General features: G+C 35.9%; 1 protein-coding gene across 1 annotated transcript in view; it reads right to left on the bottom strand.

The window, feature by feature from the left end:
• PIBF1 (progesterone immunomodulatory binding factor 1) overlaps positions 1-16,793 on the bottom strand; it is a 310,762-nt gene that overhangs the window by 236,513 nt on the left and 57,456 nt on the right. The window contains exons 5-8 of the mRNA XM_006864318.1: positions 11,515-11,648; positions 6,613-6,721; positions 5,762-5,943; positions 4,041-4,166 (exon numbers count right to left, since the gene is read on the bottom strand). Coding sequence (XP_006864380.1) covers positions 4,041-4,166; positions 5,762-5,943; positions 6,613-6,721; positions 11,515-11,648 — 551 coding nt within the window. The remainder of the gene's footprint in view (positions 1-4,040; positions 4,167-5,761; positions 5,944-6,612; positions 6,722-11,514; positions 11,649-16,793) is intronic.

The following is a 16,793-nucleotide window of genomic DNA, read 5'->3' as shown; positions in this document are numbered from 1 at the left end:
ACTCAATGGCACTTAACAACAACAGGCCTCACCGTGTCAGAATTATGGTAGTAAATATCTCTCTATGTCTATATCACTGGTTCTGTTTCTCTAGACAAACCAAGAATAGATTCCATAACATTTAACAAAAACCTGTTTAATAACACATACCAGAATGTAACCACAGAACAAACAGTACTTATTTGTAAAACAGAAAAATCACCTATGCCACAAATGAAATTTTTCGTATGTAATGCAAATAGTTAATATGCTTAGCTTGTACCTGAAAGGTTGGCAGTTTGAGCCCACCCAAAAGCACCTTGAAGAATGACCTGTAATTACTTCTGATAAATCAATGAATGGCAACTGGCATGCCATAGGTCTATCTCCTGCCCAGTGCTTTCTGCAGAGATTTCAAATCTTACAGTCAACTTTCTATTTATATATCTCACAGATACTTTAAGTGAAACTAACCTAAATATATCATCCCCAATCCAGTCTAATCTGAGTCCTGTTGGGTTTTCCTCACAAACATTTTTTGATCTGTCCCTTTCTATCTCTACTACTAGTAATCCAGTTTCATCACCACCGATGATGATGAAGAAAACTACCAGTAAAAATGGTCTCTCTGTCTACAACCCTATGCTTCTACTACAACTATGCTACAATCTAACCTTCACATTGCATAGTGGTCTTTCCATATACTTACTGGTGGTGGTGGTGGTGGTGGTGGTGGTTGTATGCCATGCAGTCAGTTACGACTCATAGCGACCCTGCATAGGGTTTCCGAGGCTGTAAATCTTTATGGGAGCAGAAAGCCTCATCTTTCTCCAGCAGAACCGTTATAGTAGTTTCAAACTGCTGACCTTGAGGTTAGCAGGCTGACTTGTAATCACTATGCTACCAGAGCTCCTTTTCATATACTAATACCATAGGGGGAAAAAGTTTATTTTTGAGAAATACATATTCAGATGCTAAAAGTGTAAAGAAAATCAAGTAAATAATTACCATATAAGCCAGAAAATTAAGGAGCTCTGACAGCGTAGTGGTTACAAATCAGGCTGTGAACTGCAAGGTCAGCAGTTCGAAACTACCAGCTATTCCAAGGGAGAAAATGAGGCTTTCTGCTCCTGTAAAGATTTATAGCCTCGGAAACCCTGTACAGGGTCGCTATGTGTCAGAACTGACTCCACAGCACTTAATAACAACAAGAAACCAGAAAATTAGTTACATTTATGAAAAATGGCGTTAAACAGAAAGAGGTTAAAAAGGTATTTCTGTGGCACTGGCAATGTTCTATTTCTTGATCTGAGTCAGGTTAAATAGGTATTTAATTTTTGTCATCTGTTAAATGTGCATTTAAAATAAATGTACTATTCTTGACATCTGCTGTATTTTGTAGAAACATATAGACAAATACAAACAAAGTTAAAAAAGAAAATAAGTGTAAGAAACAAAGTAAAAACCAGTGCATTTTAAACAATGGCCCCAAATTTCTTTGAGCTACCTTGAAAAGTATCAGGATTGAGTTATAAAGGCTAACTTAGGGCTTCAGAGGCTTTGATCCCAGAATTGACTATGGTGATCCCACTGAATTTCAATTTTAAATACTAAAATATAAACACAAAAAATATACACAAAATGATTATTTTTCCAAAGATGAAATTATTTATTCTTTTTACTAATGTAATATAAGGAGCTCTGGTGGCATAGTGGTTACAAATTGGGCTGCAAACCTTAAGGTCAGCAGTTCGAAACTACAAGCTGTTCCGTGAGAGAAAGATGAGGCTTTCTGCTCCCGTAAAGATTTACAGCCTCGGAAACCCTGTACAGGGTCACTATGAGTCGGAAATGCCTCCATGCCACATAACAACAACAACAACAAATATATACATATAATTAGAAAAAAATCCCATAAATTTAATTTCCCTGATTTTCTGGAACCCAAAGAATATATTTGATGGTAACATGATGCTGTTGTTAAGTGCCATTGAGTCAGTTCCAACTGACAACGAAGAGCAGCAGGTAAGTCTGAACAACCAACATTGTAGTTCAAACTGACCTTGAGGCCGACCGCTTATCCTATGGTCCCACATAGTACTGAACAATACAAGGTCGGTGGTTCAAGCCCACCACCCACTCTGAGGGAGAAAAATGAGGCATTCTGCTCCCTCAAAGATTTAAAGCCTCGGAAACCCTATAAAAGGTCAATATGAGCCGGAATCAACTCAATGGCACATAAAAACAACAACAATCACTATTCTGTGCCATTTTCATTACTAATAAAATCCTAAATTATGACTGCATCATAATTCTTTAATAGCTCAAAAAGGTATAAGAACAATACTAGCTTAAAAAAAGAACCTCTAAGTATTTGTTGAATGCACAAGCGAATTATTTATTTCATGCTGTGTTTACAAATCTGTTAGTTTTCTTGAGTATATAGTTACATTTAAAACTTTTAGAAGAATCAAACAAGTAGATAAAAAACCTATGCATATATGCAAATTTATGAGAAAAATAATGATAAACTCATTAACTTACAGTAAGTTACACCAAGTCTAAACCTAAAAACACATCCATCTCTTCACAGAAGAAACCTAAGAAATAAATTATATTGCTCAAAAGAATTTCAACATTATCATAAAATATTTCCTAAGCTGATACATTAAAATAACAATTTAAAAGTAATTTAAAAAAAAATTTTTTTTTTGCTAATTTACTACTCTAAGGATAATTCTATATATGTAACTCTTACATATTTCTCCCAGTAAAAGTCAATTTATTAATACTACAGTAATAGAGCAGCTTTTCACTTTGGGATTAAGGAGCGGACTCTCAAATGTTCCCACTAATATACTCCCAGTAGATATGATGCTTCTGATAATTTTAGTTATATTTAAAGTACCACTGTGACAACTAAATCATATTCAAAATATTTTCCCCATTTGAAATATAAACTTTGAAAAACTACATGAATTACAATGATGGTATATAAAAATAATTGCTATTGCAATATTGTTGTTAAGTATATTATTAAGTGTATTAAGTAACATTATTTGCCTCTCATACTGCCAATAACTAACCTAACATATACAGATCTCAATGTGACTGCATAAATAAAAAAAGATCTTTCTTCAGAATTACCTAATATTATGATATCGCTCAAGGCCAGAAGCTAAGTAGGGCTATGTAACATTTCATATCACTCTTGCACCTTTAAAGTTTCTGTGAGAAGTAGTGTGCATGCTACAAGAAGTAGTACTCAAAGCTCTTAAAAGCCAATTGCCAACGAGTAGATTCCAACTCACAGTGGCTCTTTAAATGTCAAAGTAGAACTGTGCTCCACAGGGCTTTCAGTGGCTAAGTTTTCAGAAGTAAATTTCTAGCCCTGTTTCCTTTTCATCTTTACATTCAATCTTAACTGAAGTAAAGACAAAAGAACAAGTTATCAGGGTAATAAAGAGATAGTGGGAATATCAAAGTACAGGAGTACTTTGTTTTATTACACTTTACTTTATTGTAGTTCAGAGATACTGTGTTTTATAACAACTTGAAGGCTGTGGCAAACCTACGTCAAACAAGTCTATTGGTTCCATTTTTCCAACTGCATAAGTTTACGTGCCTCTGCATCAAATCTGTGTAATCCTCACAATACTTTAAACTTTTTCATCATGATTTTGCACACTTCATACACTACAGTATAGTGTAAGCATAATATCTGCATGCACTGGGGAACCAAAAAATTCTGTGACTCATGATTGCACTACACACTTTACTATGGTGGTGGTCTGGAATCACCCTGTAATATCCCCAAAGGATGCTTTACAAACATGCATAAAGTCTAATAAATCTTGTTCTAAAACTAATTATAAAAAATTTCAAAACTTCAATGTTCTCATGGGTTTAGATTTATACCAGGTTTTCTTTCATGTACTCAAACAATAAATAGAATTAATATATTCAAACAATAGATTATAATTTTAATAAAACTCCTATAATCTCCAATAAAAAAGAGAAATAAAATAACACACAAACATGGCACGTTTTTGTTTGTTTACCTGTTTTCTCGTTCATACATTTCCCTAGAGGCACTTCGAAGCTGCTCAATCTCTTGATTAGTTTTCAATCTGATTTGCTCAAGTTCATCACGCAGTTTATTTTCATATTCTGTTTTATAATGGTCCCTACAAAGAGTCAAAGGAATGCCCACTAAATTTAAAATGTAAAACAAACTTTTGCCTTCCATGTAATATTATTATATATCAAACATCCTTTCTCTATATACAAAACTTAACTTTTAAAAATAAAGTTCTATAATTCCTAAAAACTGTTTTAAACTATCGTAAAATAGCTTGAACTTGTTAAACATATTGCCTTAAAGGATTAATTACTATATAAATCTTAGTAATTCACAGGATGAATAATTATTTACCTTCAAAAATATCTTACTAATAGTTTTTAATGCATATAGCCAGGGGCTTAAAAGCTGATTCACATGAAATGGTCTCATTTAAAAATAATAATATGGTGTGGTGCTGGTTGAGAGGCAAATAACTTCAACAAAAATATAAAAACAAATGATTCTAACTAATTCTTTGCAACAAGGCAATTGTCATCTCTTAGAAAAGTCAAAGAATTATACAGAGTATTAACAAAAGAGCACAAACTAATGGAAAATTATTGAAGCTAGGCAAAAAGTTATGAATATGGAGAGTAGTGAAGGATAAAGTTTAAATTTTACTGAACTTTTGAATGTGCTGATAAAAATAACTCAAGAATTATAAAAGGTGCTCTAATAAAACAAATGAATTATATATGCATATGAAACAGTAAAAAATAATAATGTAATCATCTACTATGTGCCAGAAAGTATACTAAAGTTTTACATGCATATTGAAAATTCATAGGAACCCTATTAATTTGCAGTTATTATGGCTGTTTCTTTTACAGAGAAAAAAAAAACTGAGGTGGTAGAGAAGTTAACATCTTGGCTAAGTTTATACATTTAGTAGAAGAGTGAAGACAGGATTCTAACGCAATACTCTGATTCCACGGCCCACATCTTAAATCAGGAAGCAATACTGCCTAATTGTTTTAAAACTTTACACAGTCAGAAATAGGTCAGCATACTCAGGCTCCCTATGAAAAAATTTTCTTTCAAAAGATAGTCATAAAGAGATATTCAAATACAGAGGGGGCTACTCCTGTGAAAGATTTAAAACCTCAGAGACCCTATACCGGATCATTGTACTTAACAACAATGGTGGTTCTTAACAACAACAGAGAACTCAGTTACAGGGCACATATGTCACAATAAAAGATAGGTATAGTATATATACATTTATCTAACAGAAACAGGCATTTGGGTGTTTATGTTGAAAAAACCACTTAGCTTAAAAAAAGAAAAAAAGATCAATTAGTCAACTAGCATAAGAATATCTTATAAGGAAACAAAAGAAGTATTATCTTAACGTCATCCTATAGCAGCCTCTCCTGGCAAACCCTATATAGGATCACTATGAATCAGAATCCACTTGACAGCACTTGACAACAACACAGACCTTAAAAAAAAAAAATCACTGTTCTTCCCCTAAACCAATAGTCTTCCCAGAGAAAATACCATTTTTGGTGTAGCACTGTAGGATCAGCACTGGATTGCGAACCAGTTCAAACCCACAAGTTGCTCCTTGGAAATCCTATCCAGGGTCGCTATGAGTCAGAACTGACTCGACAACACTTACAACAACAACATATACATGAAAAATAACAAAAGTCTTACCTGGATGTTACATATTTTTCATACATTTCTTCTCTAGACTTTTTGGTTTCTTCAAGTTGAGCTTGTAGTCTTTCAAGACGGTCCTCTTCATGTGCACGGCGAACACTTAGTTCCATGTTTTGGCGATTTAGATATTCTTTATCTTTTTGCAATAAAGTAACAGTCTGCTGTAAAGTGGCTACCTATATGTATGTAGAGACAAACCATTCAAGAGCAATGTTCTCTTACTTTCAAGACTGAACTATTGTCTTTCATTTGCACTCATAAAAAATATCTCTATTAAAAAGGGCTAATTCTTGGCAACAGTGGCATGGAGAGACAGAGCAGCTTCGGGCTCTAGGCTCATGGACTAAGTAGGGCTGTGTGCCTGCGGGTAAGAGAACTGACTTGCAGAACGTGCCGTTTGGAAATTTAAATGAATATATTTTTTTTGTTTTGTATGTGTGCATCAAATATTTTTGCTTTGTTCAGTTGTGAAATGTAAGATGTAAATGGGGGAACCACAGGAAGGAAGTAGGATAATTGTTGTTGCAGGGAAGCGATTATAATCACGGAGATGAAATAAAGTGTATGATTTGTTGAATGTAAAAGCTGATAATCTTTTCTGTAACCTTCACTGAATTCACAATAAAAGTTTAAAAAAAAGGGCTGGGGCTAATTCTTACCTTTCAATATTTTGATCCAAACTGAGATACCTATTATCTTTCAATTTCTGATCCAAACTTAGGTACCTAAAGTCCCTTCTTTTTGGCAATCATATCATAAGAGAGAAATGTCCCTGCCACAATTCTGCACTGGACTATTTTCCACTAATATTATTTTTAAAAATTAAAAAGTGACAATAAGCTTACCTCTTTTGATAATTCACTTCTTTCTTTAGCTTGAGTTTTGTGAGAGATGTCAAGTATTTCATATTTTCTCCTAAACTCATTTACTTCTACTTCAAGTGCATCACGCTCGCTAAGAAAATAAAAAACGTAAGTAAACAATGAGCTCTGGTAACGTAGTGGTTACAAATTGGGCTGCGTACCGCTATGTCAGCAGTTCAAAACTACCAACTGTTCCACAGGAGAAAGATGAGGCGTTCTGCTCCCGTAAAAACTTACAGCCTCGGAAACCCTGTACAGGGTCACTATGAGTCGGAAACAATGGCACATAACAACAACAATGTAAAATATACATCTCTTTTTGGAGTGAACATTTTAAAAGGTTAACTGTTTTAGGAATATGAACAGAGAAGTAATCTTTGGCTTCATTCTATGAACCAAAAATACTTACTTTTCAAATTTAGAGGGCATTCTTTGTTCAAGACCTTGTTCAGAATCATTAATGAATTTAAATTTTTAAAAAATAAGTATGTAAATTACCCTAATCAGTAAAGTAAGTAATAAAAATGTTTAAGGTACACTTTGGTATCTTTTCACTAATTATCTTCAACATCATCTAAAAGTCAAAACTTTTAAAGAATCTATACATGGCTCTAAGCTTTTGGTTTAGTTAAGAGTTTATGTCTCAGAGACACATAGGACTATTTTAATCACAAATTACAATTACTCAGATATTCTGATTTCCACTTTCAGGACATCTTGCTCCCCCAAACAGCAAAACCAAACATTGGGCCAAAGCCTACATTTGTTGTTGTTGTTGTTAAGTACCATGGTGGAGTCGGTTCCGACACATAGTAACCCTAAATAGGGTTTCTGAAGCTGTAAATCTTTACCGTAGCAGAAAGCCTCGTTTTTCTCCTGCGGAACAACTGGTAGTTTCAAACTGCCGACCATGAGGTTAGCAGCCTGATTTGTAATCACTACGCTACCAGGGCTCCTTCAATGTTGTTGTTGTTGTTGTTGTGTGCTGTGGAGTTGGTTCCGACTCATAGCGACCCTGCACAGGGTTTCTGAGGCTGTAAATCTTTAGACGTCTTCAAAATTAGTGTCTGAAGACATGAACTCTCTACAATAAAGATACCAGAGACCAAACGAAACAGACATAGATGAAAAGCCTGGAACCCAGAAAATCAGAGGAAAGGTTAGAGAAATGGATTGAGTACTTGTGGGGAAAAGAAACTAAACAGGGATGGGGAGAGCGGGAGCAGCATGACCGTCTTGAACTTTCGTGAGCAGTATTATGTGGTGTCCTCTGTTCTGTCCTTCTATGTAATTAATTGCCCTGATCTATACACTATTTGTTGTTCATGTTGTAGCATTTTTTCTTAGTCTACTGCTTGTTGTTTTTACATTTTGTTTTTGGTATTTTTGGTGGTATAGCCTTTTTCACTTTCATTATCCATCTTCTCCTCTATAATGTGTTTTCCATATTTTAAGGAATCTTGAATTAAATGTTATTTATAAAGCCAACTTCACATATGTTCTAGTAATTTCAAGCTTTTTTCCCCTCACATATATAGGTCTCTACTACTTCTAGAACTCTAGTTTGGGACATGGAATATGGTAGATATCAAATCATCTTTTTTGGCCGGGATAAGTCAATGACAATATCACTGGTTACTGTTCTTTCCTCACTATTTAGTAAAGCCTCTTCTACCTCATACTAAGGAGCCACATGTTGAGATCGTTTTGAGCGCTCTCTACTCTACAATCCTCACATAGCTACTATGTGTATATTAATATTGTTGCTAAATGCTATTGCATTGGTTCTGGCTCATAGTGACCCTAGTATAGTGTGTCAGAGGCTGTAAATCTTTGCGGGAGCAGAAAGTCTCATCTTTTGGCCCATGGAGCAGCTGGTGGCTCTAACAACCAGACTTGTAATTCATAGTCCAATGCGTATCCGAAAGAACCACCATGCTCTGGCATTAATACTTGCTGTTGTTATTAAGTCCAATTAAGTGGGTTCTAGGTTAATTATACCTTTGTAATAAATATTGATATTTATAAAGGTGGAGCTCTGGTGTGCAGTGGTTATGAATTGGCCTGCTAATCTCATGGTCAGCAGTTCAAAACTACCAGCAGCTCCACAGAAGAAAGATGAAGCTTTCTGCTCCTGTAAAGATTTACAGCCTTGGAAACCCTGTACAGGGTTGCTATGAGTCGGAACCGACTCCACAGCACATAACAACAACAACAACTTGTTTATCAGATAGGTGCATTAAAATTTCCAACTCATTATCTTTATAATTCTTCGTCCCATTTTGTTTGATATGTTTCTAAATAATTTTATCAAGAGAATATAAATTCATCGTGATAACATCTTGCTGGCCAATTGTTCATTTTATTATTTTACAATGTTCCCCTGTATCTTTTTAGCATCTTTAGTTTTCGACTTTTCTGTGTTTTTGTTTCAGGTATGTCTCTTAAGAGCAGGATATAATTGTACAGAGATTACAGTTTATTAGTGGCTACCAGAGACTGGTAGGAGGCGGGAGAAGAGGAAAACACGATGCCAGGGACACTGAGCTCCTTTTAAGGATGATGGGAAAATTCAGCAATCGTAATTGTTGAACACATGAAGAACAGACAAGGGGGTTTCAAAAAGTTTGTGGAAAAATGGAACTAAAAGATAAAGGAATTTTCCACAAGCTTTTTGAAGCCACATCATATTAATGTCACTGAATGGTACAGATGAAGATTGTTGAAATGGTAAATGTTTTGTTACCTATATATTCACCACAATGTAAAAAAAACAGTGTGGGGAGAGCATCATGTTGATAAATGTCTTTAATATGAATTTTATTTGTCTACATTTCCTTAGGAGTCCTGGTGTGGCACTATAGGATACACACTAGACTGCTAACAAGGTTGGAGATTCAAGTTCACCAGCCAATCCTTAGAAATCCAACACACGGTCACTATGAATTTGAACTGACTTGATGTTAAGGGCCATCAAGTCAGGTTCTGACCCATTGAGAACCTGTATAGGGTTTCCAAGGAGTAGCTGGTCAACTGGAACAAAGGCCTTCCAGTTCAAGCCAACTTCGAAGTCCAGTGCATTAACCAACAGTGCCACACCAGGACTAGATAGCACTTAATAGCAACAGCGACAATTTCTTTAATTACTAACACATTGGGATTTACACAATCTTGTTTTGTATGTACACACTGTGCTTCATGCTTCTTTAATTACTAAAACATTTGGATTTACACTATCTTGTTATTTTTAAAAAGTCAACAGATAATTACCTACGTAGTTTATCAATTTATGTACACACTGTGCTTCATGTTTTTACACCTTACCTCTAGGTTCACTTGTCTTCTCCCAAATACATCTTTAACAGTTCTTTCAGGTGAATTCTGTGTATACAGATCTTGTATTTCTTAAGTTATACTTATTTAACTTTCTCTTGATTGCTAGGTTAGGGAGGCTCTGATTTGTGGGTGAAGTTATTTACCTCAGTACTTTGAAAACATGCCATTTTCTTCTAGTACTTGCTATTGGTGAAGAAAAGTTTGCTATTGGCTTAATTGTTGCTGCTCTGTGGAAAATGTCATTTTTTCCTCTGATAGCTATTGTGATTTTTAGGTTATCCTTTATGTCCTCAAGTTTACTAGACTGCAGCTAGGAGTAACTTATTTTTTATTAAATCTGCTTAACATTTGTGTACTTTCAATGTAAGGGATCATGCTTCAGTTCTGGATGAATTTCTTAAAAACTGCTTTTCCTTAATTCTGTCTATTCTTTTTTTTTTTTTTTAGAATTCTTTTAAGAGTACTTTGTTGTTGTTGATAAGTGCCATCAAGTTGGTTCTGACTCATAGCGACCCTGTATAGGGTTTCTGAGGAGCAACTGGTAGTTTCAACTATAGATCTTGTGATTCACAGGACAGTGCTGATCCTACAGTACCACACTAGGAGTCCATAAAAGTACTCTGGCAAAAAAAAAAGCTAAAGTGAATAGAGAGAAATACTGTTAACTGATGGTACATGGAGGGGACTATAATCATTGTAATAAAACAAGGTGTATGATTTGTTGAATGTAAAACTGATGATCTGTCCTGTAAACTTTCACTCAATCCATAATAAAAACTTGGAAAAAAAAAAAGTACTCTGGCAATTCAAGCTCACCAGCCACTCCTCGGAAACCCTATACAGGGTTCGCTATGGATTAGATGGGTTGGAACCAACTCAATGGCACTTAACAACAACAACTACAAAAATAACAAAATATATCTTTCAAGAGTTTTAACCACTCTTTCATTCTTGTCATTATTTTATGACTAGGTTCTGCTCTGGAAAAAGTCCCCATTTTAATTAATCAATTCTCTTCTCAATTATCTTCAGGCTAGATTTCATTCTGTCCATTAAATTTTTTCCTTCAATTATCGATTGTTAAATTTGAGAGTTCTAATCAATTTCTTTTCATAGTTTGTCTATTTTGTTTCATGTTTTGTTTTGCTTCATAAATTCCTTATACCCTTTCTAAATATTTCTGATAATCTTAAACACAATTATTTTAAAGTATCTTCAAATTGTCCTACTGTGATTTGTAATGGTCATTTCCTAATTATTCATTTTGTCCACTGATGTTAATTGTGTTAATTTTTGTTTAATTTCAATGACTGTTAATACCTTCCATGGAACATCAGTTACCACATTACTGGGTCACAACTACTGACTAAAACAAACATAAGAAATATATAACTAAATATACAGCCCAGCAAACAAATCCCAAAAGTTACATTTTTGTGAAATGAATACTAGGGTATAAAGTAGGATTAAGAAAGCTGATGGTAAGTTTTCAGGAGATTCTGATAAATGCAAAAAACAGCAAGCACTGCAAGCATCGTAACTACTTACCTCTTGACTTTATCATAGTTCTCTTGACGGTAGTCACCTTGCTGAATTAACTGCTTTGTGTCTGCCAATTCTAAGGCCAAACGTTGACATCTATTTTGAAGCTCAGAGCAGTTCCTTCTCTCCTCTTCATACGTCTAAATTAAAAGAAAAGTAAACATTCCAAATGAAACACTGTTGTTGAGTGCCACGGATTCGGGTCTGACTCATAGTGACCCTGCATAGGGTTTCCAAGGAGCAGTTGGTGGGTTTGAACTGCTGACCTTGCGGTTTGCAGTCCAGTGCTGATCCTATAGCACCACACCAGGAATCTCATAGTTGACCAAATTCTATAATTGAATTTTTCTATTAAGCAGCGCATCTCCTGGTAACTAATAAAATATAAACAACAAAATATAAACAACCTTAATTTTTCTGTTTAGTAATTTTTCTCCACTTAAACTCAAGAAATCCTTGCTGAGTTAAGCTATAAAGTTGGTGGTTTCAACCTACCCAGAAGTTCCATGTAGGAAAGACCTAGCGATCTACTTCAGTAGATGCTGTTATTGTTAAGTGCCATCCTGTGGGTTCCATGTTGGTATCCTGTATAGGGCTTCCCAGGAGTGGCTGGTGGGTTTGAATTACTGATTTTTTGGTTAACAGTCCAGTGCTTATCCTACAATGCCACACCAGGCCTCCACTGTAAATATTACAGCTCAGGAAATCCTATTAAGCAGTTCCACTCTGCCACACAGGGGCACTATGATTCAAAAACTGACTCGATGGCACACAGCAAGAACATCAACAGGAGTCTCCAACTCACATAATAGTTTGTTAGTTGATTCGTAAGTCACTGTTTTGTTGATTTTTTTTTAATTAAAAAAGAAATTACAATTATGTTTTGATTCCTAGTAAAAGATATAAAATGACTAAACCAAAACCCTTTTGCTATCTAGCAAACCAACTCATGGCAACCCTTCAGACCAGAATAGAGCATAGGGTCTCCCAGGCTGTAGTCTTTATGGAAGAGGACTGCCACATCTGTAACCAGGTGGTGACAAAGGGGCTACTGCTGATAGGTATGAGCCTTTCAGTTAGCAATTGAGCACTTAAGTGCTGTGCCACCAGGGCTCCATCATAAAATGACTGCAAATACCTTTTATCTACATTTACTGAGTTATTTTCCTGCCTAGAAGGAGCTCTGGTAGCGTAGTGGTTACGAATCGGGCTGCGAACCTTAAAGTCAGTAGTTCGAAACTACTAGCCGCTCTGCGGGAGAAGGAGGAGGCTGTCTGTTCCCGTAAAAATTTACAGCTTCGGAAACCCTGTACAGGGTCGCTATGGGTCGGAACCGACTCAACGGCACATAACAACAACAACAACATCCTGTCTAGGGTACAGAAATGAAAAAAAGAAAAAAAAACAAAAACAACCAAGTCTCTGCTCTTGAGGCGTTCATCATTTAGAGAAGAAAAGCCACGTGAATGTCTTCTCATATGTGCAATGAAAAATTGTAACTAAAGAGATCAATCGTGCTGTTTAATTGTGTTATTCAGCAAAAAAATAAATTTGTGGTCTTGGGCACACGACCTACATTGATCTGCCCCTTCACTCACTATACTGCAGCACTTAAGAAAGGGATTACTGAGAAATGGGGAAAGGGGTGGGGTGAAAACCTTAAAACAATCACAAGATTTCAAGATCTGCCACAAGACTCATTTCCTGTTTACACTTGACCCTACGACTCTAATGAGTATTTGAAGTTCTCTATGCTTCTTCTAGTCCCACTAACTGAATACCGGAATATAACATTTGTCTCCTTCAGAACACTGATCTCACTGTATCATTGATTGGCCAGAATAAGACATCTTAAGGGCAGGCACTTTGCTTTTGTTCATCCTGCAAAGCCATGCATCTTGTATATAATAAGAAAGAAAGAAATGCTTTGGAAAAAATTGGGAAATATCTAAATATAGAAATTGGTAGGGCAAGCAGGACACGTGGACTACGTTTCTCCCATTTTGAACTTACAATATCTTGCAACCAGCCATTAGCTCTACCCCAGAAATGAGATGCTAATACATTCTATCCTAAGAGCTGATCGGTTATGTGTGGCCACATTCGTTTCTTATATATTCACTGAATTATTTCTGGGTGATTAGTCCTGGGGTGGAACTGTATGTACAAAGATGAGGAAGATGTAATTTCTGTTTTCTTTAAACTATGAAACATAATTTAGAAATGATTTTGCTCCCAAATTTCTACCAAAGGGATGTTTCAGAGTTGTAATTAAAGAACAAGTGTACTGTGTGTTTTGCTTTAGTATAGTAAATGTTCTTTTACAGTGAAGGTTTCTACAGAAAATGGAATGTTTGTTACTACTGTGTTTATTACAGAATCATAGCTGAGGCCAATGTACTTTTTCCCAAAGGATCATCACACATACCATTTCAAACCTAAGTCACAAAAGAAACTTTAGCTTCTCTGAAGAAAGCTGTACCCTTCTAAACAGTGCTCATCACGTTTTGGAAGGCTGTGTGTGTTAGGGTTAGGATAGAAAGGCCCAGAACAGAACTGTCTAGAATTGAATTACTTGCAGTAAAACATTGGACAATTTAGTTAATCTCTTGTACTTGACTGCCTTCATACACCTCATAGGGCTGTTGTGAGGAATGCATGAAGCAATCCATGTCAAATGCTTCTAAGAATGCCTAACACACCGTATGTGATCACTGGCTGAAAACTACTATTATTATCATGCTTCCCTTTTGCTTGTAGACAAGTCATAGACAAAATTATAGCTCAATTTTAATTACTTTAAAAGGACCACTAACAGAATCTTGAGGAATATACACTTTACAGATGGGCAAAAGAGAGGAGTCCAAGGAGCCTGAGAGAGTATTCAAAGGCAAAGGGTGAGCCTGAAGAACGAGTCAGGAACAATAATAGAAGAAGAGAGCTTTGAAGAAGAGAAGCAGTCAGTAGTACTGAGTATTATAATTAAAGAAACAAAAACCTATCAAATATTCAAGGATAGGAAAAGAAGGCAGACTTCCAGAGACTAAAGCAAATACAGTCATCAAAAATTGGTAATTGCAGGACCATGCAGTGTTTTGTTCTGTTGTGCATAGGTTCGCTATGAGTCTGAACCCACTCAAAGGCACCTAGAAACAACTATTCAGTATGTATTGTTTTGTGTTTACGATTTAAACGTACTATTTTACTTAAGCTTTAACTTATAGCTGGGCATAAATGTATGGATATGAAAACTGAGACTTGGAGAGCATAAAAGTCTCATAAATGGCAGAGGGAAGACTCCAATTTAGGTTTGTGAAACACCAATATTCCAACAATTCTTTCTATGTCTTAACATTTGTTGTTGTTGTTACGTACCGTGGAGCCGGTTCTGACTCACAATGACCCTGCACAGGGTTTCCGAGGCTGTAAATCTTTCTCCCATGGAACGGCTGGCAGTTTCGAACTGCTGACCTTGAGGTTGGCAGCCCGATTCATAACCACTACGCTACCAGAGCTCCTTTACATCCTACATCCTTAACAGTAATGCAGGAGAAAGTGCAATGGTTAGAGAAGAGGGCTAAACACATAGTTTTTAAAGATGGAACAAACTTTTAAATGTACAAATATTGATGGGAAAAAAGGAAAAGCAAAAAAAAAAAAAAAGGCATTAGTTAGAGTGGAGAAAGGGAGAATATTTAGAAGGATTGTTGCTAAGTGCCGTCGGCTGATTCTGATTCATTGCAACCCTGTACAGTGTTTCGAGGAAGGGAATTGTGGGAATTCTCATCTAATGATTGCCTTATCTCTGTGAAATCAAGTACCAACTCAGTTGCTGAGAGACGGAAGAAAGTGGAACACTGGGGATGGTAGGAGTGCCTAAAATTACCTCTGTGCAAAACAGAGAGAACTAGACAAAAATAAGAAAGAATTACAGTACAATCAGGATGATCCATTTGAAGTCTGGAACAATAAACATAGTGATTGTTACTGCTTATGCAATTTTTTCCAGTAGTGCTCAGACATTTAGAAGAGCGACGATTAAGATTTTATCAGGTTCGTTTGAGAAAACCACTGAAATTAGAGGAATTGAGGACACTGGCAAAAGCAAGAACTAAAACTGATAAGATGATAGAGAGAGAAGGAAGAAGATACATTTAGAATGAATTACACAGATTGGAAATTCTGTTTAAAGATGAGTCGGAAGTTGATGGTAAGTGCCATCAAGTCATAGCAACTCTTAACGACCCTATATAGGGCTTCCAAGGAGTGGCTGCTGAGTTTGAACCGCCAGTCTTGTGATTCAAACTAAACTTGCGGTCCAGTGAAGTCCCACAGCACCACACCAGGAATCCTGAAAATTATGGCAATTTGGGAGTTGTAAAAAAGTCTCAGCAGGACTTTGACAGTCTCTTTCCAAGCCAGTCAAGGGAAATGAAGTGAAAACAGAACAGACCCAAATTTGTAAAATGTGGGTAAAGTGGAATGATAACTGGACTGGGAAAAATTATCTCCCTCTTAGAAACCAAGGGTAGTGTGCAATAAATGATTCCTCTGACCTGGCAATAGTCCAGTCTTCCACATCAAGCTCTATATGTCTCCTTCAAGTGTCCTAGTTCAGGGCTACAACCCATATTTTTCCCATTCCAGTAGTCATTCAGTTTCACCCCAAATTTAAAATTTGGATCTTTTCTGATTCACTTCATTGACTATTAATGAACTGACTCGAATTGGTCTGAAGCCCTGATTCTCAGTGACAAGGAACAGAATGTTAAAGTAGAGAGGAATCAATCACTGGGGAAGAATTGTGGCTGAGTTACAGAAGGAACCCAAGCAGCAGCTAGATTGAAGAGTAGATAAAATCTACAGCAAAGCTGTCAATAAATAAAGAGGAATATTCCAGTGACCTACACCCAAGGAAGGCTATCTAGACAACATGAATGCCTGCAAAACAGGACTTCTTATGTGAGAGTGGTGGTGTAAACACTCAAAGTGCAAAGATTTAGAGAATATATGAATTCCCTGATCCTGTAATACATGGGTTGTAAACTTCTGGTACAGAAGAGCAATTCCATGGAATATAAGTTAATTTTCTTAAAATATTATCACCACATGACCAAATATAAGCAGGAGTTTTAGCACGGGAACAGACATATTATACCAATACTTTCTTTAGGATTTTCCAACTGAGAAATTTCCCCTTAAGTAAGATTATTTCTTCTGTATCCCGAAAAAAAAAATTGTTCCACTTGTTGCTAGTAATTAAAATAAATTTTAAAGGATAGCAC

Source organism: Chrysochloris asiatica, unplaced genomic scaffold (assembly GCF_000296735.1).
Source record: "Chrysochloris asiatica unplaced genomic scaffold, ChrAsi1.0 scaffold00063, whole genome shotgun sequence".
Lineage (NCBI taxonomy): Eukaryota > Metazoa > Chordata > Mammalia > Afrosoricida > Chrysochloridae > Chrysochloris > Chrysochloris asiatica.
The sequence above is the reverse complement of the archived record's forward strand: the minus strand, read 5'-3'. Positions and strand labels throughout refer to the sequence as shown.